This window comes from Alternaria hordeiaustralica (assembly GCF_023758085.1).
Source record: "Alternaria hordeiaustralica strain BMP 2776 chromosome Unknown scaffold_60, whole genome shotgun sequence".
NCBI classification, from domain to species: domain Eukaryota; kingdom Fungi; phylum Ascomycota; class Dothideomycetes; order Pleosporales; family Pleosporaceae; genus Alternaria; species Alternaria hordeiaustralica.
This window is the reverse complement of record NW_026056832.1, coordinates 1-27,149: the sequence shown is the minus strand read 5'-3', so window position 1 is coordinate 27,149 and position 27,149 is coordinate 1. Positions and strand designations below refer to the sequence as shown.

The 27,149-nt window shown below is 50.5% G+C and overlaps 1 protein-coding gene across 1 annotated transcript; it reads right to left on the bottom strand.

Moving 5' to 3' along the window:
- Positions 1-18,461: 18,461 nt before the first annotated feature.
- On the bottom strand, positions 18,462-21,018 carry J4E84_011111 (uncharacterized protein; the record flags this gene model as incomplete). The annotated part of the gene is made up of 3 exons (XM_049393665.1): positions 18,462-18,691; positions 19,139-20,474; positions 20,557-21,018. 3 exons carry the CDS (start codon positions 21,016-21,018, stop codon positions 18,462-18,464), a joined length of 2,028 nt encoding a protein of 675 aa, XP_049238616.1.
- Between the last annotated feature and the right edge of the window lie 6,131 nt (positions 21,019-27,149).

The following is a 27,149-nucleotide window of genomic DNA, read 5'->3' as shown; positions in this document are numbered from 1 at the left end:
CAAGAATGATCGTGCCTGTCACAATAGCGTAAGATTACAAGTCAGTAAGACGTCTTGTCCCTCGAAAAAAAGAGAAGTATCGTCAACACAAGAGCTTGCACCCGTAAACCTTCAGATCTGCGATCGTGATGCATCGACTGCAGCAGCAACATTTCGGTTGAATGCAGCCTTTGAAGGTGCCTCAGGGAGGCGATTGAATGCATGTTTTGACGCACTCAGCCTCAAGATACAATCATCTGCTGTGCCAGCATAAAGCTGACTCTTTTGCATCTAGCCTTGAGTGCGAACAGACCAGCTTAAGTCCGCAGTTCAAATCGCCGGTAAATAGTCGCTTCAGAACACAAGAAGAGAGAAATTGTAGATATGCATGTTGACCACAGTGTGGTCTTGATGGGTGCTCCGATCGAAGGGTGAAGTTAGCTTCAGAATAGCTGGACCAGTGTAATGCAGATCGACGATGAATGTTGTAGAGTGTGGAGACAAGAGCGAGGCAATATCATAACTTTACAGTTATCGGTTGATCTGCTGTATCGAGAACTGAATTGCGGTGCAATAGAGGCTACTATAGGAAAAGCGACACCTCTTGGCTGGACAGGTGCGTTAAACTTACTTCATCCACAGTTGAAGATTACGAAGATGTAATTGTAACACTAATGTGCGACGAAGAAGAAGGAGCAGGCAGTAAGAGAATCGTACAAAAATTGGCAAAGTGATAGTATAAGAGTTCAGAGAAGCGTGACAGGGCAACACGCGCACGATGTCTCGTAAATCAGCGACGTGTTCAAGAGTCCCACAAGTATCGAGTGCGGCAAAACTCAGATTCAAACGGTCACAGGAATCTCTGCACGTTTTACTGTCGCCGATTCACCACCAGAGAAGACGAAAAGCACTGGTCTTTGCCTGTACCTTGCACTTCTTTTTGGGGTGAGCTTTCTTCGTCAGCTCGTCTATCATAACGCATGCTAAAATTTTCTCCTTCGTGGAACTGCGATTTGCTTCTACCGTCAAACTTTCGCACCCTTGCATCAGCAAAACAAACGACATATCCTGAAGTCTCAGACCTGTCTTACACCGCCCGCACCGTTATCCGAACTGTCAGTGAGCTAGGCTTTTACACAAAGAGCTTCTCGAGTCCAGAATGTCTTGCACTGTCGTGATGATCCAGGAGCACAGATCTTGTCGGAGAACCTGAGACGCTGAGGTACGAGAAGTGTCCCGCGCTTCGTCTCGTGAGCAAAGGCCACGCCATGGAAGCTAACAAGGACGAGTGTAGTTGACACTCTTGGACAGCATGGCTTCATACGGCAATACCTGCGGCACGGTCGCTATGTCGGACGGAGATGCGATTGCTGAGCAGCGATGCATACATGGAGCAGCAACAGCATCGTTTTCGGGTGAGTTACAGACTGCACAGGTACTAATGGTCTATTGTCTTTGGGTGTATTCTTTGTTGTCCCGACACATCTGCATATCTGCGGGCTGTTTCTTCCTCCCGGATTTTGTCGCTTGTCGCCTCATGGCCGTGAAACACTCAGCCAGACCAGACATTCGCTTTGGTGTCTCGAGCGTCGCCTTCACCGCTCCCTTTTCTTGGTGTCTTCCTTGCTGAGACCCCGTGACGAAGAGACGCCTGCCTGACCAGTACAGGGATGCTGATGTTGAATTAGTCCCTTCGGGGCGTGGTGGTGTAGCACGAGCATGATGTATGGATCTTCGCGTGGGCAGATTTATCGCTTCGCGCGAAAAAGGAAGGCTTTTCTGGCGTCACTGGTAAGTCTGCCTGCTTGATAATCAATGTAGGCTATCACAACTCGAACAGTGTGACTTTTATTGATGCCTACAGCCGTTACGCAAGCCAGCCCTAATTGTTTCTAATAGTGTGTCTCATCATCCAGCAGCGACTATGCTGAGCTGGACGGTGACAGCTTGTTCAAGTGATGTCTTCACCATCACTCACACTACCAGCAATACTGCATCTTTGACCGCGAAGCGCTGCCGCGCTACCACTACATGATATGCTGCGAACACGCGAAACTTTCCACATTCACGTTTTCACCGACCCAAGTTAACCGCTTGCAGCGTTCAAGATATGCATATTCTGAACCTTTCTGTAGTCACTCCAGAGCCGGAGGAGGTATCAAGACTCCCTTCCACCCCAATGCGGCGGCTCATGGTCCCCTTTGTCCACTCGCGGCGCATCAAGGTGCAGGTCCTTGATAGCCAGCATCAAACATCTTGCGACCATGATAGGCGCGCGTCATCATGACAGCACCTCTTCCCGCACCCTGAAAACTCCCGGTGGGGAAAACCTCTTCACTCTACCTCTTCAATTGCACTTCTCGGTTACCATGTAATCCAAGGTGGAAGTAATCGAGCGCAAAGGGTTTTATAGCGGTGCTGTGTAAGCACAAGCTCCTCTACGTAGCTGGAAACAAGGCTAATCGCTTCCAGAATCTGGTCAAGATTATACCCAGGTATCTTCTATAGAAGCCCTTGACTTCTTTTTTAGCTGTAAACATCGGCGTTTTGTGTAAGCGGTGCGCGCACATTTGGCCTGCTGCACAAAGCGAATGTTATGTGATATTATGAAAGAAGAAGGCGACTCTAAAAATTAGAGCTAGGAAAAGGTTTAGATACTATGATGCTATAGAAGTCTCCAAAAATTCGATACCATTTGCACGGCTCAAATGGAAGAAAGCTGATGGGTCAAGATATCATGCGGACGTGCCGTCTCTGGCCTTGAGATTAAGATGTTATATGTGGTGGGCCTCCCGTCGAAGCCAATCTCATTTCCAGACCCTCGATTGACTATACGGGGTCTTTACAGACCGGTCGTTCGCAAATTCCCCACAGCAAGGTACAAGCAACGCAAAGATGATTTTGTTGGGGCCACTGCTATCTATCAGCATTTGCATCGCGGGATTTGAAGACACTCACTAGATTGCACTCATGCACACGTCGCCAATGGTCCCGACGTGGAAGCCAAATGCCGTTGGCTGCCCATGCTACGTCAATGAAACTCGTCCCAATGACAGTCCTCCTGTCCATTCGCCGCACTCCCTCGGGTCATATCCTTAGCAATGAGAGGTATGTCGATGGCGTCGTTTGGTTATGCCGTCGGCCATTCCGCTACCAGCCTTCCTTCCATGGCTTCTCACCATTATCCTGATCAAGGTCTGGTGCCTAGCCCATGGCCCGAACATTCCCATACGTCTCACCGGTCGGGCTACGATGCAGCAAAATCTGCGTCTCGGATGCTTGGTCGTCCGTCGTCGGCCTCGACCTCGGCGGTTCGCGCCAAAAGGAGGGACATGCCAGACCCAGGGCAATGGTGCACTTGCAGAGAATGTAATGTGAAAGCTGTACAGTGATGTCGCCTGTGAATAAGAGTACAGTATTTCTCAAGTGAGTCAACTGCTCCAAGTTTTTCTGCACTATAGAAGCGTCGTGCTCTTGCTGGTCAGCTGTGTTCATCTTCGAGGATTGCAAATCAATTACCTGCGCCATAAGGCTAGCGTGCATTCCACGACCGTACGGTGCGACATTCTGCGCTCCACTAGCCATGAGAACGACCCGGAAGTTGTCGTTCTGGCTCAGCAGACGCATGCGTCGGAAAAACACTTGACTGTGGACTGCGGGCCCGTTGACAGAGAAGACTACCGTGGGCCGGCCTTTCTTCGCATTCACTTTGGCGATAGCATCAACTGCAGCCTTGGCCAGATGATGGCGCGATCGGTACTTGTTTCCAAAACTAGCAAAGGCAGGGGCGGAAAAGGTGTGGACAAGACCCGGTTTACCACGTCGTTCACCTCGAGCATTTTTGCTTGGTCCTCGATTGTGTCCTCGGCCCATTGCGCATTAGGGAGAGTATCTTCGGTGAAGAAGATAGAAGTGTCAGTGCCCATGCTGACGATAGCCCTGTTGTTACGTCTAATGGCTCGGTTGTTCACCACGCGTCGTTGAGTTGAGTTGGGTAGACGTCTTTTGTAGTAGCTTGTTTGGATCAAGGCATTGCGGTCAAATGTCGCTTGTCTACGCGCTGTAGCGGTGTGGCCTCTCACCATACCAATACATCAGGCTGATTACCGAACGCTATGCTGAGAGTCAGAGGGGTCAGAAAGCGGACACAGGATGATACAGCTCGTATCAGATTTTGGCTTCTCCGCGTGCGTGTGCGGGGCGTGAGATCGTAAGTCTCGGAGATGATTGGCATCCAGTCGTTGTCAGGTAGCCGTGACACTGATTCAGGGACGATCGAATGCTTTCCTTGCTATTGCTGAATTTGTCCTAGTGCAGTGGTGATGTAAACGCGAGTACCAACAGGCCATAACGGCGGTGAAGAGGTCCGCCAGACAACGAGTGAATAGACGTGTTGCCTCCACGCGGGCCAGCGTTCGATAGAAAGGTTCCGTGGTCCAGCCACGACGCTGGTAATACGTCTCCACTGAGCTTCAAAAAAGAGTGACTAGGTGTCTGATCACGCCAATCTCTTTGGGGGCAGGCGACACTAACCTTGCAAAAGATGGCTATAAAGATCCAAGTAGCCGGGTGTCCTCCGACACAGTTGTGCGTTGTGCGCTTGTACTCACTACATCCATCGCCTACCCGTGTTCCCGCCTTTCAAGGGAGCCCGATCAACCGCGAGACAGGTATAGAGAAAAGACTTGTGTTGAAGAGTGTAACATCAGCCTTGAAAGTAAAGCAAAGTCACACGACATTATGCCGAAAACTTCGCGTCGTACGAATGACGAGCTAGGCTATACCTCAGATCGCATTAGTATGCCCTGCCGCTCAAGGTATTTCTCGATGAGTGGACGAGCTCACCGCGCACTACCCCCACAATCTAGCGATGTCATTGGAGAGTTGATGCCGCGATGAAAACACAGACTAAAGTACCACTTGGCCTACTGGCAATACTGTCAGGCGAGATGCAGACAATAGTCTTTTTTACGCGAGCGCGAGGTAGAGTAGGATAATCACGTAGTTACATCCTGTGAATCGGAAGGCTCGCATTCTACCTATCCCAAATACTTCGTCCCGCTTGACCGCTGGTTTCAATTTGTTTTCCGTCAGCCTGATCTCGTCTTGGATTACTGTCACGGGAAAATTCTCTGCCTTTGGACAGTGACAATAGGCCGGAAGAACGCCAGTAATAGATCGTAGAATGCACCCCTTTCTCCTGCATTCTACGCAACGCAGATCTTATTTTTGAAAAGCTAGATCTCCGCTATCATATGTTAGCGACTACGCAAAGCTGTCAAAAGATAAGGAATTCTCACCTTTTCGCAAGACGTCAGCTTTCCCAAGCCGCCTCCCGACGCTAATACCCCGATATCCGTACGCAAAATGTCCATCCACGTTCTTGTTGTCTTCTAATCGCAGCTCCAATAAGAGCGGCAGTCTCAAACAGCTTCGCGATCATCAATGACGGTGCAGCGACTAAGGAGATAGGGGGACAAGCAAGCATCGTGGCGGCTTGGAAGGAGAAGTGTAGCGCCCGCAACACCAAGCAGTCTCTCGAAGCTCCTCTGGGTCATCGCTTCATTCGACTCTCGAGTAAGGTGGTGGTACATGGCGCTTGAGAATGGAGCCACGTCTTCCAGGTCTGTCGCAATGACGATGACACAAATATTGTGGTTGCAACCTAGTAGCTTCACCCTCTTATGCAATTCGCAACTGTGAATCTGAGAGCCCTGTACGGATAAGCACACGGTTTGCGTACCCTCCCTCATATTCTGCATAGCCATCGCGTCGGCAATTTGCCTCAGAACCACCAGAGCGTTGTGTTCCGTCGAGTCCCGAAATAGCATGGTCTTGATTGGAGTCTTGACTGCCTGCAATTGTGCCCGAAACTTTTCCAGACCGTGTTCTTGAATGTTGGAAGCCGAGTCCCCGTCCACGGCGCGATCGGGAGAGCTGTCTCATGGAAGTAAATTGATCCTTGTGCTTCCAAACGCGACATGCGTGGGATCTGCTGTTTGAGTGGCGCGAATGGCATCTTCCGTCCGTGAGGTGCTTGCGTGAACATGCCAGCTCGTCGTGCTGATTGCTTTTATTGTGGGGAGACACGCCTGGAATACCCCGCTGAGCCACTCTTACGTGGCTACCGATTCGAGAGTACTCCGACGCCAAGAGATGGCTGCCCAAATCTCACTGATGTTGCCTTGCCGGAAGAAGTGGTAGTTGCCGTGTCCGGAAGAAATGAAGCGGTAGCTGAAGGTCGAGACGTTTAATCCTGATGCAGTGGGAGATGCCAGACAATGGTTTGAGCAAGTTACAAGACTATGTATCCGTGCCCCGTGTGGTGAGACAGCGTCTGATGAAGTAGCGGTCTGTTGTCTAGCAGATAGTGCCAATTACCTGGGACACATGGATGTGGGGTCGAAAGACTGGTAAGAGGGACCGGGCGTCTCTTTGTACTAAGAGAAAGGCATCAACTGATCATCACTGACATGTCATGGCGCGCTTGGTGGGACGTATTATGAATAACACCTGGCATTTGCTGCGCATACCTTACCATGGACGCGTGGCTTACCATGATGCTGAGCTTACTGAGTACAAACGATTGGCGGATAGAGCGCATGTTCTTCGGAGCACCTTGCGATCATTGCACAATAGTAAAGACCGTGACATAATTCATCTGACTTTGATCGATTCACTGCCTGAAGAATGCTTGAATTGGCTCAGAGCACATCAGTCGCTTTTGGAAGCTAAGTCCGCGTAGGTGTGAGGAAGAAGAATGATCTTGCATTGAAGATGATTCGATAGCGAGCGGTAGAGAGTTTTATGAACTTAACGCGTTCTTTGCACGTCGCAGTCAGACGAATTGATCGTCTGCGCTCGCTGTATGATACCTAGGTATAGTCCAGCTCCGAAGCTTCGCTAAATGCTTCCACCAATTAGCTCATAATAAATTTGCAGACCGCACAAGTGTAAGTTGAACTTCGAAGCACCTCTTCTAATTCAACACCCTTCGCTACATACAAAACGAGGATTCCAGTACAAATACTAGAGCTGGATTCGAGGAAGACATTGCGTCCCTGAACAGCATTATATAATGCAGTAAAGTGGCTCATATGGCTTTGTGCAGGGTGCGGATTGACATGTTGAGACCTTTACAGGCTGGAATCCGCGTGGATACTCACGTTGAGTCCAACGTACGCCGAGCGTGATACGATAAGGAGCGGGGATCTCGCTAGTAAGACGTGAGATAATGCGAGATGCCAGCGATATCACCTGTTAAATAGTGGGATAGTGACGCGTCCAAACAAGAAGCGACTTCATAGTGTGGAAGTACGAATTGAGCTTCAGCGATGCTGGCGGCTCGTCGCGACGCGGGCGAGGCTGCGACGGACTTAGGCTTTTTCGAGATTAGTACGTCGATCTCCCGCAGAGCCTCAAAGCCCGGGCCTGTCGTCATACCCGCAGACAGTATCGATAGTATCGCAGATAGAAATTGTCATTCCTGTATCGACTTGTGAGTTCGACAGCGATCTTGCCGTGCGAAGTGTAAGAAAATTTCCTGCATGCCTGAGACTGGCGAGCATTGCGCTCGTTACGCGCGGAGGACGCCGAATGTGGCAGCCATGTGGCTAGTGCAGCCGAGCCACAGCAGTGATGACTCAGCGCGGGCACCCAAGCATTCATTCCGCGTATGTGTGGGCAGCGACTTGCGCCCACTCCAACACTCCTACAGTTCCGTTCCCATTCTTACCAGACCTCCAGGTCACTCTTCGCTTGCGTCATCCCCCCCGGCTTCATATATCTTCCCGACCAGGGGGGCACGCGGAAAGCTGCCCCCACCAGTTGCCCAGCCGACACCTGCAGCGCCCGCGCATCGCCTTCAGTAACGCCGAAACTCCCAGCCGACACTCCCTGGCAGCTTCAACCAACGCGACAGCTATGCGCGCCATGTCATGTTTCGCTCGTCATCTCGAAGCAGGCTCCATGCTGCCTGCACTGTCATGAGCCGCGGGCTCTACATGTACGTTCGTTGGGTGCTCGCTCAAGCGCCTGACTGATGCGTTGCAGTTATCCCCGGTCGCCAGCGCAGCCAGCACTTCCAAGCAAGTCACCGCCTCACCATCCACCGCACGCACGCATTCGATGTCGACGAGCGAACGCCATTGACACCCAAAGCCGCGCTGGGGTATCGCATACGCTGGGGCTGTAAAGGACCACAGGCGCCCGACGGCTCGCGCGCGTATTGCTCACAATGCCACGTCAATGCGACGACGGGGAGCTATCTATGCCACCCATGGGCGCAAGGAAACAACACCTCGCAGGCGTCTCATGCGGTCGCTTGCACCAGCGCGCACCTTGTCCATTCCTTCCAGAACAAGCGCATGACCCCGAGACATTCAGACATTGATGCTGCGTGAGGGAGGCAAGGTGAGCGGATACAAAAAAAGGTGGAAACCCACAATCGATGCGGCGAACGCGGAGAAGTTGGTCTGATCAGCATCAGTGAGGCATCAGCCATTGCTGCGGAACTGCCGGTCCTCGCGATACACCCGCGGTCACAGCACATATGCCTCCCCAGTAGCCGCCTCTCGCACTTTCTACCACAACCGCCCACCCCCACCCAACAGTCTGCTTCCTCAACCCATCGATACGAAGTCCGCGCCTCCCGAACCTGTCGAGCCGAACACTTAGAACGTACAAGAGGGTCACGTCGGCGCGGAGCTTCCTACGTGGGGCCACGAGGATGATCAGTAGCGTGTTCGCTGTTCGCCGCGAATTGGATGAATGGCCTGGAATGACAATTAACTCATAGAGCCCTTGCTGGACGATACACCGCTTATTCAGGAGATGCGATAGTTCCTTCAGCTACAACGCGACTGCCAGCACCGCGACGAGTCTATAAGGCGCACCCCTTCCGCCCATTTAACATGAATGGACATTAGGCAGCCCTGTCTAAACCAGGTCCCTTAGCCCTACTACCCTCTCTAGCGCGAACACATTCCTCTTGTTCAAGCCCAACTGCTATTGCATACCCTGCGCGGGCTGCTAGAGCCGCCATTCTAGGTTAAGTATCATGTCATTCCTCGATAACTACCTGAAGCAAGACAGCCACTATACGTCTGACCGATGAACCTTTCGAAGAGCGGCAGTCGTCGTTCGCGCTTGTCGCACACACCCGTCGCACAGCGATCTCGTCAAATTGTGAAGGGCCAGCCGCGGTGCCGCGTGAGACGCACGGCATCTCGCATTATTCCCTATTGCTTTGTCGGATCAATACCCTCAGTGAAGCCGAGCAGTAGCGGTGGTGCATTACCGCGTTACGAGGTAGGTGGGAAGAACATCCGTGCGATAACGTAGCAATGACGCGACGAGTTCCTAGTAAGTCACGGAGCTGGTAAGACACCTGATCTTATCTTGCTTAGTTTTAGTGAATTCTGATGTGCAAACCCACGGATGTTCGATTGAAGAAGCAGCAACCAAGGTTGACTCGGACCCAGGGTCTCTGATGTCAGATCATTTGAAGAATGCGCGATGACTTCGAGCCGGCGATGCCTGAACCCATGTATTATACAATATCCCCCTTGTGCTCATACGAAACATCACCACTTTGCTGACCGCCAACCCATTGCAACGAGCGACTCACAACTTCTGAAATCCATATGTACCCATACAATCAGGTCCTCTCGCAAAAGAGAAGTATCGTCATCACAAGGGCTTGCTGACCGCCATCTGTTCCAGCACAGCATGTCTGTTTCTGTTCCTGAATACAAGTCCACCTTCTGCATTTCTTGGTGTCTCATTCGAGGCAGGGTCAACTTGGCCGCTCAAGGTACAAGACACTACTCTTCTCAGGCTCTACCGCCGTTGGCGCCATGGTCAATCTACTTAATCAATCCACGTGCTGGGCGATCAGTGCTGTCAATGCATTGCGCCCCGACCGATACGCAAGACCGGGAAACTCCCAGATTGATTGGGATGTTTCTATCTACATATCGGGTGTTGAGTGATAGGAACTCGAGCTTACTTTGCGAAAGCCGCAGCTGAAAGTAGACTATGCCACCCAGAATACACTGCCAATCCTCCCGTTCAATACTCAAGCTCCGATGAAAGGTGATGTGATGTCCGTTCATCCACCGAGCCGCAAGCGCGAGACGAAGGGGCTTATGAAGACACGACATAAGCACGACGGCTATCACCACACCGTGCGGTTCGATGAGAGAGATGGGGCTCTGGGGCTGCAGGTACAAGCCCAATCGACGACGAAAGGAATACTAGGCGAAGCGCTGCAGCCGTATCGCCGCATCCTCTACCGCTAATAGGCCATTCCAACCACCTAGTGCAATGCACGCTCGAAGATGACCGATCTTGTCATTGCTTCGTAAGAACACATCCAGCAACATGATTCATTCTAACCGGACGGTATTCTAGACCATGTCCAAGTACCCAACTTTCTTCCCGTCGAATGCTACTTTTCCCATTCCTACAAAATCCTTCGAACGTCGTTACTAAATGATGGGACAACTCCAGCAAGCATATTGCACGTGCTACTGCGACGTCAAAGGTCACGACAAGTCGTTGACATCATCAGCATCGATGAAACTTCCGAGGACTACCGAAGCTTAGTTGATCATTTCGTATACGCCCACCCGCCTTAATCTGAACCACGTTCAACGTCCATGTTCTAACCGCCCAGCAAGCATTCTCAATATAGGAAGCTACTGTAGCCCTCTACCTGAATGTTCCTCTCACACGTAGGATTGGGTTGTTGTGTTCTCGATCGCGCGGCACTCAAAATATTGGCGCATACACTAACAGGAAGAAACGTTGCGCACCAAGCAGTATCAGGCTTCGCATCGCAACGCATCCTGTCCCCTACTAAGATATCGGAAGATTGCAGACCCCGAATGCCTCAGCACTAACATGTGAGATCTGTCGGTCTCTTGTCCGACCCCACAGACGAGTTCAGACAGAAACCTTCTCGACTTCTTTCTACAACGAGGTGACACTTGCTCTTGTACTCTGAGCACACAATGTGGATATCTACACCCTCCATATAGCCTCTAACTTGCATCAGTCACGACCCCGATTCGTATGTTGCAGCCAAAGAAGCTCGCAAAGGACTTATCGCGTCGGTCTCTTCACCCGGGACATGTATCCGGGCGTAATTACAGCAACGAAGAACTTCAGCCCCATGGCAAGCGTACAGCCGTTACCACAAGCATTGCTATCTATTTATCGTGTGTAGCTTGTTCAGGCACGTATAATTCGCAGCTATTCCATTGCTTGAAAGACGTGAGGGGAGACTTATCTCACGTCCATCCACTTACACGGCGACAATAAGCGTCCGCATAATGTCAGAGCTCCGCATTAGCTAGTAAGTCTTGTTGTCCGTTGGACTGACCAATTTAGATGGCGTTTGCGCAGGCTTCCGCTTCATCTCGTTCATCACCATTTCCTCATCAACCGAATCGAAGATCTGTGCGTATGATTCTACAAAGACATACCGTGTACGAAGCGTAGATGGGCGGCCATATCGTTCCATCGGCTCACCCTTGGCAGCGTTCTCTCTTCCAAAGCTACCACTAAAGCGCGATACCGGTGACCTTAGCCTTGAGGCTGAAAGAGGGAACATCATCATCGCTAGACACCTGCATCAGGGTCTTCATGCACTATGCATGTATCATTAGCGCGCTCCCGATAAGAACAGCGACGTTCAACAAGAAGCCAGTCGTCGGTCGTGAGCGCGCTGCACAGCTAGCCTCAGACAGCCATCATCATCGATGTCAGACAACGGGGCCTCAGAGCGGGGCGCGACTGCTTGCTCGAGAACTTGCGATACTGCGATGTCTTTTTGGGACGTGGAGTATGGCACGAGAAGGGCGCTGCATTGCGAGCAATCCCCGACTACTCAAGACTTCTGGTGATCTCGAATGGACTAACCATTGACTTCACGTCATCGTATCTCCCAAAACGCTATTTTTTAGCCGGACTTCGCGAGCGCTGCTAGTTCTTACACAGCGCCGTATTCAGGACCGTCGCTTTCTACCAGTACACCACCGTAACGCTGGGTCGAGGGCGATAAGATAGCTTTACTTATCGAAGCCGAAGTCGTGAAGCGCAGCAATTGGCGCAACAGTGCTAACACGAAGCACCGAACCGAAGCATACCTCTTCGCGCATGAAAGTAACCATACTGAATAGTAATCAGATTGTATCCCTAACTCTGCCTGAACTATCGTTTCGCAGCTGCAAGGTTGTCTTCTTTCTCCTGCTGCACCTTTGGGAGAGACAGTGACAGAAAGCAACTTCTGCGACATCGCTGTTAATGTACATGCTTTCACGTCCAAGTCATAGCTCGAGTAATGCAATGTCCCTTATATATTCTCACAGCGTAAGTACGTAAATACTATCACCGCGGATCGAATATAGATCGTTGTGAAGTATAGCACTGCGCGATGTTCGAGAACAGTGGGCTAACAGTACGAGAGTTGAAACACTATGGGGGACGAGCTATATGAAGGTGTCGACGTCGTTAAGTGAGCAGGCAGTGTCTGGGTCTGGAAGCACGCAGCGGCCACGATACCAATCGCCACTCGCGGAGCCGTGTACTTACTTTCGTAGAAATCCTATATCGCTTTGTTAAGTTCTAACTGTGCATAGCGTCGCAGAACCGGGTACAAAGCTCGTGGCGTACTCATTCGCGAAGACATACGTCAATAGGTCTCTGGTTTGATCGATGCCTCCCTTCATGTTGTGTTCATTCCATCCTGTCAACAGAATCCTCTCGCGTTATCTCGCGATCGAAACAGCAACTCGTAAGGAGACCAAGCTAAAGAGAGCATAAAAGCGACTCAGCAGTTTTCGAGAAAAGACATATCTTCAACAGGACGCGTGTCGCACGAGTGACAACACGTTCCGGCAAAAGTCACTATCGCAGCTGGGCGACAAGAGCAGCAGATAAAGACCAAGTAGGCGATAAGCTTGCAGAAGGTCGTGCCAATCGATTAGAAGCTGTTTGAAGAGAGATCGTGGGTTGAATGTGGACTGCAGTACCTTGGTGGCGCAAGCTCAAGGAGGAAAAGTAGTTGGAAGTCTTCGTCGCTGGATTTGCAAAGAGAGCGCAGCTGAGCGCGCGAGAATCAGACAGCTTGCGGGGAGTGGCTAAGTAGGAAAGAGAGAACGAACAGAACATACAAGATACGGAATCGCACGCAGGAAAACGACGAGATAGTCGCAAGCGTTGCACGATAAGGAGGACAGTCGGATGATTGCATAACAGTAGTTATCGAGCAAGTAAGATTAGTGCCGTAGTCATGCATGATGAATAGGAGAGCTGTCACGATGTTTGGCTTAGATGAGAGACGTATGGCAGCACGATCACCAATGAACTTGTTTTCCGTTGAGGGAGGCTGTGTGGCATAGTCAAATCCTTGATTGAAGCGGTGATAGACAGAGAAGCGAGTCCTCGCTGTTGCGAAAGTATTGCGACCGCCCGGGGAACGACCGACACAAAACGGGCAACTCTTGACTCACACGTTTCCGACGGCAAACATGAAGCTGCGTGCATCAAATCAGATGGCATGGATAAGTGTAGTGAGCGAAGTGAAGTACGATGAGGTCTGCGCTGTTGCAACCCCCACGACGCATGACGGATGGCTAAGGAGCAGAGGTTATATTTTTATCCATTCTCACGAAGCACCATTGCATATGTCCTTCAGAACGGGTCCGACCGCATGTTTGCCAACACCCCTTAGCACTTGAGATATGACCATACGCACCTGGGCGGTGTTGCGACATCCATCCATTCAATGGCGACAACACCTTGCCTGTGTTCATCTACGGACTTACGCGTTGGCTGATCGCAATGGCACTGGTGATGACAAAGCGGATGCGACAGCCCACCCGGTTCGTGAAGCCGTGAATTCGCCGACGATGATTGCGAGACGGCCTGTAGCGACGCTCTCGTGGGCTCGTTGGCATTACGCAGTATAGTCTTCAGAGGTGCTTCGATGGCCCACCCTTGCGTTGAGCGGTTGCGGAGCGGATGAAGTGTCGCCACAGAGTCGCACGATGGTGGGCGATGATGGCGCGAGAGCGAGGAGTAACGAAGCAGTGATGAAGGGAGCGTATCCGGTGGCTCAAACAGGCGATACGACACTGCTCAGCGAGATATTTGTCGTCGTGGCGACGTTTCAATATGACATGTAGGACTGGCGATCGGCCCTGGTGCACCCGTTAATTCTGCCTTCCCAGGCCACCTGCAGCAATGACGGGGTGGTGGGACGCGACTCACATCCCCAGCTTGTCTATGGCGATGCCCTGTATGCGCCAACAGATTCTGCTGTTCAAGTGACGATGCGCAAGCACTGACTGTGCCCGAGATAAATACCGAGCAAGCGTCTAGCCAGTATTAGTCTTTTGGTGTGCGTGAGGCTGTAAATGAAGCGTATAGCTCGTGTTCCGAGCGAACATCGCCGAATTAAACGAATCGTAGCACATGTATGCAGGGTGTTGCATGGCGAAAATCTTGAACCGGGTGAGCGTGAGTGGAAGAAGGATGAAGTCATCACAACGCGCGGGTAGGGGCGTTCGCGTTGTGTTCCTGAGACCAATGGCGATAGTCTGCCTGCGCGTGTGGCGCCTGTCGCGAGCCTGAGAACACACGCGCGATCTCATCGATCATCGCCACCAGCTAGGAAGCAAATGTCGCTCCACCAGCGTCGCCTCCTCTTGACCCCTGCCCAGGGCGAGCACTGTGAGGATCCATATGGTTTGGAGCTGGCCTCATTGCGCGTTCAAGAATCAATGCGACTGCTTCGACTTCAAGGCGGGTCCCAAGAGCATCCCCATCTTGGGTCATTGTCTCCGCTTCCTTCTCGGCTCTGGGGCGGTGAGAGGTTGCCTTCGATGGCCGTGCTACGACGATGCCTAATGATCAAGTTGTCGTGCTCAGTGCGAGATGCTTTGCGTCCTTGATGGGCGTCACGGTATGAGCCATGCTGCCGTCTGAGAGGAAGTATGTGGGCGGTTCAGGACGCTGAACCGCGGGGAAGCAGGCGGTCGCGGGGAGGGACGAGATCTACGAAGGAGGCGAGCAATGAAGGGTGGCAGCATTGCAGGATATGGACTTGTGAGTGGCGCGTACTGTCCGAGTCTACCACATCGACATCAGTAAGGTGTAGGAAGACTGCTCGATGGGTAAACTCACTGCGACACACGCACGACCAGAGACCGTGCTAGGCTTGTCAGTCCCCATAGTCCAGTGTACAACGGCTACGCGCGCCTGAACAAGCTCATCCCATTGCCCCTCAGCTGTGTCCTCGCCGCCCGGTCCTCTACTGCTCGGGCCACCGAAGCCGGAAACGGTGCCGGTTTGTCGGGCTCGAGCAGCCTGCAATGGGTTCGCAGGGAACGATGCACGACTAGACACTTGGTGACAAGCGGCCGTAGACAGTCGACCTAGGCAGGCAGCCGGGTGCCATGCTGCTTCCGCCAATTCGTATGTGGAAGCCAAGCGCGCACGTGTGTAATCGACAGGATGGTGGGGGGCAGGTGGATCGAAGCGCTTAGTCGTGTGGCATATGCTGTCAAGGCTGGTGAATGCGTTTCGTTGTCGTTCATCAGGCGGCGATTACACGCGCATTGCTGACGTCGTCTGCGGCAAGGGATTCGACACGGAATAAAGCGGTGGCAAAGCGTAGCTTCTCGTCTTCGATCAATTGAAGCTTGTGACGACGCGCTGGTGGCAGGACGGCACGGAGGAGGATGGTAAGGGCGCCTCACGTCGTGGTGGCTGCATGTGTGTCCCATGAGGGCTGCAGACCAGTCAAGAGTAGCGAGTGCATTGCCGGAGCACATCGTGGCCCGCCCAGAGTAGCTCTAAGTCGTCTCTCCCAGAAGAGGACAACACAGTGGTATAGTTCTCGAGTCCGCCAGGGAAGGCAGCCGCGCTAGAGTGCCTGCCATGCATCTGGATATTGTTGCCGCCCATGACGATCTGAAAGGGCGTTTTACCCCGGAAACACTGACTTTCCCGCGAGACATTAGCGAATGTGTTGTGCCACAGTCGGATATTCGCCCGTCGCTTCGCGAACCAGTGGTGTGGTCTTCGATGTTTGCTCTGTACGTCGAGGTGGAGGCTTAGGACCCGCCATGCGCGCCGGCGAAACGCGACATACGAAGGCTCGGCATATTGAGTATGCTATGACGCCTGGGTATCGCGAAGATATGGGTGCGGCCGGAGGGCTCTATCGTCGTCGACCGTACGAGGATGGGTAAGTGCGATTTGGCAGGGTGCCGCGGATGGAGCTCAACCCAGAATGACGATGATCACATTGGGCGCCTGGGCATTGGTTAGTGATCCAAAGTTGATGGAGCTTGTATCGACATATGCCTACCATGTCCCACAGCAATGATTGCCCGGGTAAGGTGGTTGTGCGCAAGTTCAACACTCTTCGTACGCCTCAGCGTGTCCTTGGGTGCGCAAGCGCGCGAAGTCGCTGTTCGTCATGTTGAGCGCAACGGTCTACCGCTGGATCGAACGCATGTGACTTGGCGATGTTTGCGATGGATAGGATGTGGTGCGCGCGGTAATGCGCGTCGCGTCGTTGTGATGGTGTTGTCGTGAAGGGGTCGCTGCGATGGGGTCGAGTGCGTCTTGTTGAGCGGGGCGGCCACTGACCAATCGGAGCACCCGGAAGTCCCTAGCGCGTCGCCCGCCCGCGTGCCCTCGGAGCACACAACATGCGCAGATGCCTGGCCGTCGCGCAGCAGACACCCCCCTAACCATGCAGCCACACTCGATCCTGCAATCCGCGACCCATCTATCAAGGTCATCTCAGGCTTTCAACAACTGCGCTGTGTGTACCAAAGAGTTCTTCAGTCTCGTGAGACTTGTGGGTGGACCGGCGAGCCATTTCAGGCGCAGCTTGTCATTGAAGGAAGGACCTGAGCTTATCTGCGACGCTTGAACTTTCCTATATCAGCTTGAGAAGCCCTCTTTCAGAGAGTTAGGCCTGTGGAATGTTTGGTCTTTGGGCCGCGATGCCTCGGCAGCCGTGGGCCCAAGTTTGCGCAATCCATCACCGAGAACCGGAAGGTTTTGCAGGAAAGTCGAAGTCAACGTCTTAAAAGATGATCGAATGTACCTCGCTGATGACTCGCTCACCGCCATGCCTCGCGAGCCCTGAGGGAACGCGCCAAACACTCGGTATCGCCCTCCTTGTCTCCGCTTGTCGATGTTACTGATGCCGCATTTGAAGGCGCTGCCGAAAACAAGATATGGATGTTATCGACCAGGCGGAGGCTTTGTTCATCGCATCGATCGGCCTCGGCGCATTGTGATGGCACCGCATGGATATTTTCGTGTATGAACGTTCCAGGATGAGCCAGATGTTGGTCCACGATAGTCCCTGTTGGCGAAGCAAGCTCTCAATATTTGCGTCGCAGCGAGGACAATGTGAGACAGTGACTTATCAGCATAAAGCGCGCGACGATCGGCGAAGGTGTCATCCTGTTGTAGCGACGTCAAGAGGTGCGTCACGCGCAGCAGCAGAATGACGCACTCTACACTGCCATGCCGTCCATCGCGACTCTTGCGGTGATGGTGAAAGATGAGCCCGGCCGCGATTGGCAGACGGAAGACTAAGACGTGACGCGCTGTTTCGAAAGCCTGTGATGCAAGGATGGATTGCGCGGCGACGTGGTCAAGACGTCTACTCAGGTAGTTACAATCACCCTTCCTCTTTCATGTTGTGGAACCAACTACAGCTCTTCGGTAGAACCCTCGTTGATACGTCGTAATCAAGAGAAGTTGTTTCGGGAAATTCGAATGACGAAACAGCGGTGGTGCGGGGCGTGTTGCTGGGATGGGTACGAACGCGGACATGCTGTGAGCGTATTGTGGGGTGGGACAGGCGTCAACCAATGGGAGTAGCTGGAAGTCTCAACATGTCACTCTCGAGGTCCCGTGGCGCGCGACAACAGCGGCGCAGCAGACACAGCCTCCATGCAGCAACACTTGCAACCGTGGCTGTCATACTGCCTCCATTCTTGTCGAACGCATATCACTGACCACGTACGATTCGAAGTTCCCCCAGCTGCGCATTCTTGTGGCCCTGCCAGCGAGGGGACTGCGCCTTCGACTGCCTGGGTAGTGAGCCCGCGCATGGGACTTATCGGGGGACCTGAACGAAGGCATCACAAGCCGATTCGACGCTACATGATATTACAATCGCTTTACGTGCGCCGCCGCTACGTGCATCCCTTCAAGATCTCCGAGTTGGCAGAGGCCGTTGAAAGGATGTTGGGCACTTCAATCGCCAACGACTCTGATAGCAGGCGCTCGACGCTGATGGATCTGCTCCGGCCCTCGTGGTAACGACCGCTGCATCGTCGCAAGATTGGACGCCCCAGCGATAGCAGCTTCCAAGCATTCAATGCGAACTCTTGGTGTAGCCTCGAATTGACGCAGCCAAGACGGATATCCGTCTTAGTCCGTCAATCAGCTGTTCGCTGTCGAAGACGCTTTATTCCCCTCCGCATCTTATAATACCCTGTCAATCGGAAGAAGCTCTGACTCCCATGATGCCGTACAACGTGGTGCCGTCCGTTGGCCTTGTCGATGCTGGTGTGTCCGGAATGTTTGTTGAGTGTTTCTCGTTCTTCCGGACTTGCCCTTGCGGTAAGCTCGGCGAGGTATAGCTCACGGTAACACTGATCCAGGCCGTCTACTCGTTTGATTAGCCCCAGTGTTTCTTTCAAGGACTCTTCAAATGATGTTAACTTCAAGTAAGGGTCGGCAAGCAGCATCTCGTCCAGATAAGCTTTGCGAAGCTGACTCTCTGTTTCCGGAAACGACATTATAGCAGAAGCGCAATCAAGCTTGGATCTCTGGAGGCTGTAATGCCAACCGCCACTGATGGGTGAAACGAGCGGATGGACTTTGTACAGCCATAGATTGGCGTTCGCCCAGCGTTGTTCTGCCCTAAAGTCTCCATGGCTAGCCGTTCTTACAACTTTCGGCCAGTAATTACGAGATTCGATGTAGTCTCGCGCAGTGCGATGGAGGTAAATGATCTCATGGTCGAACGCAGGACGATTGGATTCAGGATTGGATGTTTCCAAGAGACCTCGGCATCGAGAGACGAGGCGCCTTCTCATGTGTTCAGACTTACGGCAAGCTTCATGCTCCTCAAGAACTTCCCAAGGTGCCATGATACTCGAAGTCAGGTTTTCGTCACTTGCGAAATGCATCCCCAGCAGGGAAGGCGTGTTGTAATTGCGTTTCTGGCCAGCATTGCTCTCCCGATGGAGTCGTAACATGTAAAAGATTTGGCAAGCTTGTGTGTAGTACCGATCGTCTACACTATGTAGTAGATTTTCGAAGAGTGCCTCCAAGTCGGAGGGAAGCGCGTCATGGCGCGCTTGAAGATCACGCAGGTTGTCTGAGTTCGAAAGACCCTCGAGCAGCGACTCCACGACAAGATGAACCCACAGGAACACACCCAAAGCCTTTTCAACGATGCTTTGACATAGGAACTCTGCCTCGGCGGGAGCGTCAAGCTGTAAGCGGATGTAATGCTCGTTTTCGCGAAAGGTCTCGGCCACATATGTGGATATATCATGCTGCGTCAATTCCTGGAGAAGCAAGTTTGGACGGCCTTTGAACGCATCCTCGAAGGGGAGCCATGGTCGACTCGCAACACACATCTTGACGTTCGGGCGTACAGCGCCCAAGACAAGCTTGATAATATCCTTCAGCTCTCCGTCAAACTCGTCCAGACCGTCGATAAGAATGAAGAACGACCGAGACTGATCTGATATAATGTTCTCGAAAGATCGCTTGAGCTCAAACCAATCCCAGGACGTCTCTAGGCCACCGCCAAATGCAGCAAACTGCTTCCAACGCTCGGGAAACGCTCTAAGACATAGTTCAGTGTCTCCTGAGAGACAGTGGTGAAGCAAGGTCTGGAGGAGGCCTAGACGCGACATCTGCATGTCGCTTCCCGAATTCCAGCAGTAGAACCCGGTCTTCGTGATCTTGTTTGGGCCACCCCGAGAATCCGCCCAGGCACTTAATTGTGCATCAAGAGTTTTGTGGTTGTACAGAAACTTCATCAAGGTTGATTTGCCGGAGCCAGGCTTGCCAGTAATCCAGTAGAGACCTTCATCTTTTTCCTGGAGCCATGTAGAGAAGCTGTACCGAGGGTCAAACAACCACTCAAATGTTTGTTTGTGCGCTTCAGATATGCTTTCGGACCGATTGACCATATGTTGAAAATACAGTCGAGGCAGCAAGAGGTCGCAAAACTGCTCTTTTTGCGATTTAGATGTGTTGGAACGTAAATGTCTCGAAAACTCCTCGACATCCTGCGCGTTGGTATCCGTCCAGTTGTTGGCGTAGACTGCCTCGAGCAGTTTCTTGTCTCTTTGATCCCTCTCAATTTGGAACCCACGCAAGTTACTGGGGAACTTAGCTGATGCTGGCTTCTCTACTACAGCATCCACTCGCTGTCTTGCAAATGTTAGTAGAGTACAACTAAATTCAGGAAGTAATCATATACCGAATTGAGACCAGCACAGTACTATCCACCTGCTTCCGGATGCTTTCAAGCTGACTAGCAAGCTTTGTAATCTCCTGATCGCTGTGTATACTCTTTAAGGCTTGATAAACACTTTTCCACGCGTTGTTACGGCTGCTTCCGCTTGCTTTGTTTAGAGCGGCGCGAAGCTTGTTCGCGGCAGCTTCGCAGTCTTTCATAAGCTGAACAAGTCGGGCATCGGCAGCAGAGAGCTTGGGAGGTTCTTTAGGTGTGGTAACCGCGTACATGAAGTCGAGGGCACCAACAGGCTCGGGTTCGCGTTGCGGATCGAGAAGGCGCAACTCGTCGCACAACCCCAGAAGGTTTTGCGCAGCACTATGCAGCACTGTATGATCGGCGAGCTTGCCATCAGCTGACTGATACAGCTCGTGGCTACGCGACACAAGGCTAGAGGCGAAGTCCACTATCTGTATGATGTTCCCAGCAATTCCCAGGGCAGCGAGCGGCTCCATCGTGGTTGATGCAAGGAAGCACGAGGATGAAAGCGGGGACCAGCGCTTTATGTATTAATACGATCAGGCTGAGGCTTCGGTCTACCTAGGCGCTTAGGCTTCATGTATGCAGGCAGTGCAGCATGCAGAATCCAGCTCCAATTACCTACATCGCATTTCATTGGAGGAGCCCACGGGATCAGCCTGCGATACGCATTCTCTTGGAAATCACGCTGCATCGCATCTTTTCGTATGCCTTTATTCTTGGATGGGATACAATGGATTGTGTCGCACAAGGCTGAACCGAGTTCTGACCTAGACAGCGACGCAGGCAAAAGACAATTCTACGCAACAATGTGGGGTCGCAGGTTAGATAGGATGGCTCGGGAAAACCGGTGAAGACGATCGGCGGTGCCCCGCGGAGATATTGCCGACTGCAGTCCTGTACAAAAACGGCTCACATCAATGTTCACCCAGCCCAAAAGGGGTCAGCAGTTTGTAGAAGCGCTGTCAATGTAGCTGGCCCACCTATCAAAGATGTCGCGATCATACTGTATGCCAGAGTAACATCTTCATGTTCAGCCCGAATCAAGGCCCGGCCACAATCGGTACAATCTATCGTTGGAACCGGCACGTCACACACGATCATCGCAAAGCCCCGGTCGTACTAGACAACAGCCTCAAGCGCAGAGCCTTGCGGGTTTCAGCTGCATACATTGGCGTGTGAGTTGCGAGATTGTTCGATATCAGCTTCAACTGCCTCGTTCGATGGTAGATCAGGCCCTTCATCAGGGCAAGGGATCCAAAGTTGCAGGGACGTTGTTCGCACCGTCAGTCGGCTTAAATAGTCGTGGAACTGGTCTTGCGATGGAGCTGCCGTAATACAGGACGAGACTGTGCTCTGCTACCGTGATCCGGAGTCATTCTTCGAAAGGAAGCCATGATTTTGCTCACCCGTCTTTGAGTTGACGGCACCCGACACGCAATGCATCTTGCTCGTGGTGGCCCTTACGGTTCTTGTGGTCCAAATCTCGACCGGCGGCAGTAGCCGCAGCGGGCGCATTGACTAGGCCTGGTTCGGCATGCTCGCAGTGTACTTGGATGGAGAATTGGCATGCGTATGGCGCACTATGTGAGGGTACTGCTACTGTCGCAATGAGCTTGAGCTGTCGCTATGCAAAAACACGAAGCGATGAGCGCTCCCACTAAGTACTGAACTGCCGGGTAGCCCCAAGGAAACGACCGTCAGCGGAACAGCTCCGTCAGTGATCAGCCAGCGAGTCAGCTTTGTCGCGAACGGTGCCATAACGCCTGGTCGCAGAAGCCCCGCGAAGGCCCTGCACTGCATCATCGCGTGTACCGTATTTCCGTATTGCGCCGTCGCGCGTACGATGGCGATGTGATGTGTCCAGCTCCCGCCGGACCGGGGGCGATCTGAAACACCAGCCTTGCTATCACCCTACTGGTATACGTCGGACCAGGCTCATTTGCTTGTTCCGTGGATCTGTGGCATCGGGTGGTATCGGTGGAGGCGCGCGGGCGTAGGCATAGGTGGAGGAAGGAGGACGAATACCGGCTTCTGCTCGATCACATTTGTGAGTACAGAGCCGAAATCTGCGCGTGCGCAACCACTCACCATGAGTCGGCAAGCCCCAATATCTACCTACCCATCCGTAAGTATGCCCAAAGCTCTGGTTTCATCCATGGCCTATCGGTTGATGACGGTCTCCCACTGGGGAAAGCTGAGGAGCGGGAACCGTCAACAATCCACCCACGCTAATAACGCAGTCATTTGAGCCGATTCTCTTATCGCACAAGAAGCAGAGCGCTTTCAGAGCGATGATTTCATGCCAGAGCTGGCACCAGGACTGGTGGTGAAGTCCCTGCTGTTGTGCGGTTCGTCCCACCGTCGACGGACTCTCGGAGAGGACCGGCTGCCGCTGATGCTAGTGGAAGACATGATCGGATCTTGTTCGCAGCGCACAGTGCGCGGAGATGCGGGCTGTCCCATCATTGGCGTGTGATTTGTGTGAATATGCGACGCGAGGGGTCAACGTGACGGGACGGAGACTGCGAACGGTAGTCGCTAAAGAAGGTTTGGAGGTTCACACTAGATACATATTAGCATCGCATTCGAGGACACTCGTGGTAGGACGTACGGTTGGCTCTGTGGAAACTGTGAAGATGCTCTGCGCAACTACTCATCGGCGACCTCTAAGACTGCCGTATTGCTGCGGCGCATCGTGACTGTGTCGCTTCCTTCCACGGCTTAGGCATAGGGCTCTCGAGTCATCTGGAATACGTCGTGTGATGTTGGAGTAAGTAGTCAGGGCACTAGGCATGCGTCCGGTGTATGCGGTACGGGCCGGTATTTTGTTGCGGGATGTTGCAGGCGAGGCGTATCGACGGCGCCGCCATGTGGTAGCGTAGACCGTGCAGCTGTCTCCGATGACCCGAGGAGCGTGCATCTCCCCGTTGCAATTCAAATTGTCGATTGACACAGGGGATGATCCACCGGGCCCATGAACAACAAGAAGTCGAGCGTTCGCATCATTGGCACCGTCATCATAGCGTTGCAAGGATAGGTGTCGACGAGCCATGCGGCGCACTCCATAACCGCGCGTGGCCACTGCGCACCTCCGCGGCGAAGTTCTGTCCCACGCCAAGACGCTAGATGTGACGGAGAGTAGCGCACCGTCATCGCGAACACCAAACCTTCTTACCCGGGCAGAAGCATTGAGGAACCCATCGCATGGCGAGAGCGCATGCTGCAATGGCCCGGACGGCGGCCTCACCCGAGCAGCGTCGTGAAGGAAACCGAACATGTTACGAAGAGGCTCATTGACCACCGACGATTGCCCGCACGCGGCAAGCCGCACACCATTCGCTTGCCGAAGGCTCATCCGCCATGGACAGCTTTGAGACCAAAGCCAAGCGATGCTACAGTATTTCCTAGTGTCATGGTGAGAGTTCGAGCGCACTCGCTGTGGAACGTAGGTCTGAGGAGCCGACAGGACGCACCTTTCCAAGATCTGGGGAAGCGTGTACCGAGACTTGCAGCGCGAGTGATGGCTGCTCGCGTTACCAACACCGAGCGCGTCGCAATACCGTTCAACGCTTCAGTCCCGCCATACGAACCTGGCGATCCTCGCTGCTAAAGCTGAGCCTCTCACTAGTCGCTCACTTGACATCTCGCTATGGCCGTCGTTACGCATCACAGCGCGCGACTTGTTTAGCTCGCGCGGCTACAACTTTGCGACATACCAATGCGACCGTGCTACGATGAAGCGCTGCCACCAGCGCGTCCTTGGCCTTCGCCAACTGTTGTTCAATCCTTTCCCGCCCTGACCAACTGTTTCCCGACCGCCCTCTGCCATCATCACCTATTCCTCGACCTTCTTACGGCATCCCCAACTATTCCACCGCCATCCTCGCCGTCGGCAACTCTTCCTCCAAACTCCCTTCACGATCCTCGAGCAAGGCGCGCGCCCTCCGCCATATCCCACACACGCGTCTGCACAATCCGAACGATACCCGATACGCACAATCCCGACCCGAACAGAGCAGCCTTCCCAGCCATCCGCGAGGCTGTGAATTTGACACAAGATTGGCGGGCTAGTGGGTGGGCGGGGCTCTGCCGAACAGCGAAGGAGACAATGCTAGTGAGCGGGCTGGGCATGGCGGACAGCGGGAGTGAGAGCGCACGTCTGTTGGGGCTTGGGAGGCTATGTCGCAACCAGCAACACCTGTGACGAAGTGACAAGCGACACAGGAGAGGCTGGGAGGCTAAGAGGGGTCGAGGCAGAGGAAAGGGACGCCGGATGATCGTGATGCCGGGTAAGCCTTACCCACGTTGCTTCGCATAGGATACGGAGAACGACCCGTAGAGAGAGACTAGAAGCATAGCATCCCGACGCTTCCTTAAGGCCAAGTCGAGGAAGCTGCGCGACGCACACCTCGACTGTCAATGTGGAAGCGGAGCGATGTCGAAAGAGCCCAAGAACAGAGACGCTTAGCCCGCCTACCCTAGAGAACGTCTTAGAGCTGCTAGGCCTAAGCAATTTTTAGTAGAGGTAATAAGTACTAACAAAAAATAGAGAGTAGCTCTAAAGTAGTAGCTCTAAAGCTTTTAAACTTTACTACTAAAAAGCTTAAATAAAATCTAAGTAAACTATCTTATATAGAATAACTATATAAATTTAATACTTTACTTAGCTTATTAATAGCTACTTATATTATAAAGTTATAGTATAAAGAAGTTTTAAGCTAAATTTTAAAGTTCTTTATATAATTACTATACTTACTACTAGTATAGTTTATATATAGCTAGAATTTAGCGCTTATAGCTAAATTTTAATACTTATAGCTAAATTTTAAACTTAAAGTAAAGCTAAAATTAAATTTCTATAGTTAGAATTAGTTACTAAATTTAGTACTTAAAATAAATACTTCTATAGTTAGAGATTAGTATCTCTATAGCTAGAATTTAGTACTTTTATAGCTAAAAAAAAGTATTTTTATAGCTAATTTTAATATCTATAGCTAAATTTTAATATCTATAGCTAATATTTTAAACTTAAACTAAAGCTAAAATTAGCTATCTATAGTTAGAATTAGTTACTAAATTAAGTACTTAAAATAGATACTTCTATAGCTAAAAAAGAGTACTTTTATAGCTAATTTTAATATTTATAGCTAAATTTTAATAACTATAGCTAATATTTTAAACTTAAAGTAAAACTAAAATTAGCTATTTATAGTTAGAATTAGTTACTAAATTAAGTACTTAAAATAGATACTTTTATAGCTAGAGATTAGCGCTTCTATAGCTAAAAAAGAGTACTTTTATAGCTAATTTTATTATCTATAACTAAATTTTAATATTTATAGCTAAATTTTAAACTTAAAGTAAAGCTAAAATTAAATATCTATAGTTAGAATTAGTTACTAAATTAAGTACTTAAAATAAGCGCTTTTAGAATTAAATTTAGTACTTCTATAGCTATATATATTTTATTATACTTAGTATTAGTAGCTAGCTAGTTTAGAATATTATTTTTCTAGCTCTAAAGCACGCTAGCTCTACTTTCTCTTATTATATCTTACTACTTATTATCTTTATCTTTTTATCTATTTTTTTACAAAATTATATCTTAGATACTTTATTTTATCTTACTATAGTATACTATCTCTATATCTACTTACTTATACTTTCTTTTTTACTAGAATTATATTAACTAAATATACTTACTTTAAAATTAATATATCTCTACTATAGATATAAGCTCTATTACTACTTTAATCTACTTTTCTACTACTTTTATAATTTTATAAGAAGCTAAAAGTAGCTAATTTCTTTAAGCCTAGTAGTAGTATAATAACTACTAGCTTTTTTAAATACTAGAGTACTACTAGCTTTTTTAAATAATAGAGTATTACTAGCTTTTCTAAATAATAAAGTACTACTAGCTTTTATAAATACTAGAGTACTTTACTTTTTACTATATTTTTTTATACTAGTACTATTACTATATACTATAGTAATCTTATATAAATAGCTAAGTAGCTATTTTATAAATTTAAAAAAAGTACTACTTATATTAGATTTTTTATATAGCTTATTTACTACTATACTAAAAAGATTATAGCTAACTATATTAGAATTCTAACTTCTATACCTAAAGGCTATAAAAACTAGTTAAAGTGTTTATTCTACACTAAACCTAAAATAGTATAGTGTATAGTAAAAGGCTCTACTCTACTAGTAAAAAGCTTCTAAATTATAGCATTAGGCTATATAATAATATTATAATAAGCTATAAAAAGGCTCTAAATAATACTATATAGTATAAAACTCTAGTAAAAGGCTTCTACGTTCTAGTAAAAGATAGGTAGAATATACTAAAAGGCTATACTAAAAGTGTAAAGAATAGATAGGTAACAAGAACTATTCTCTAATAATAGAATATAGCTTTGTTAGAACAAAGTAGTTAAATACTATAATAAATAGTATAACTAATAAAGATTGCAATAAAGTAATTGCAGAGTAAATAGTAGGTAAAAGGTAATAATATTGTTACTAGGTAAAGAATAACTATAGAGAATTGCTATTTCTTTTATAGAAAATAGCTACTAGAATAATTGCGTAAATA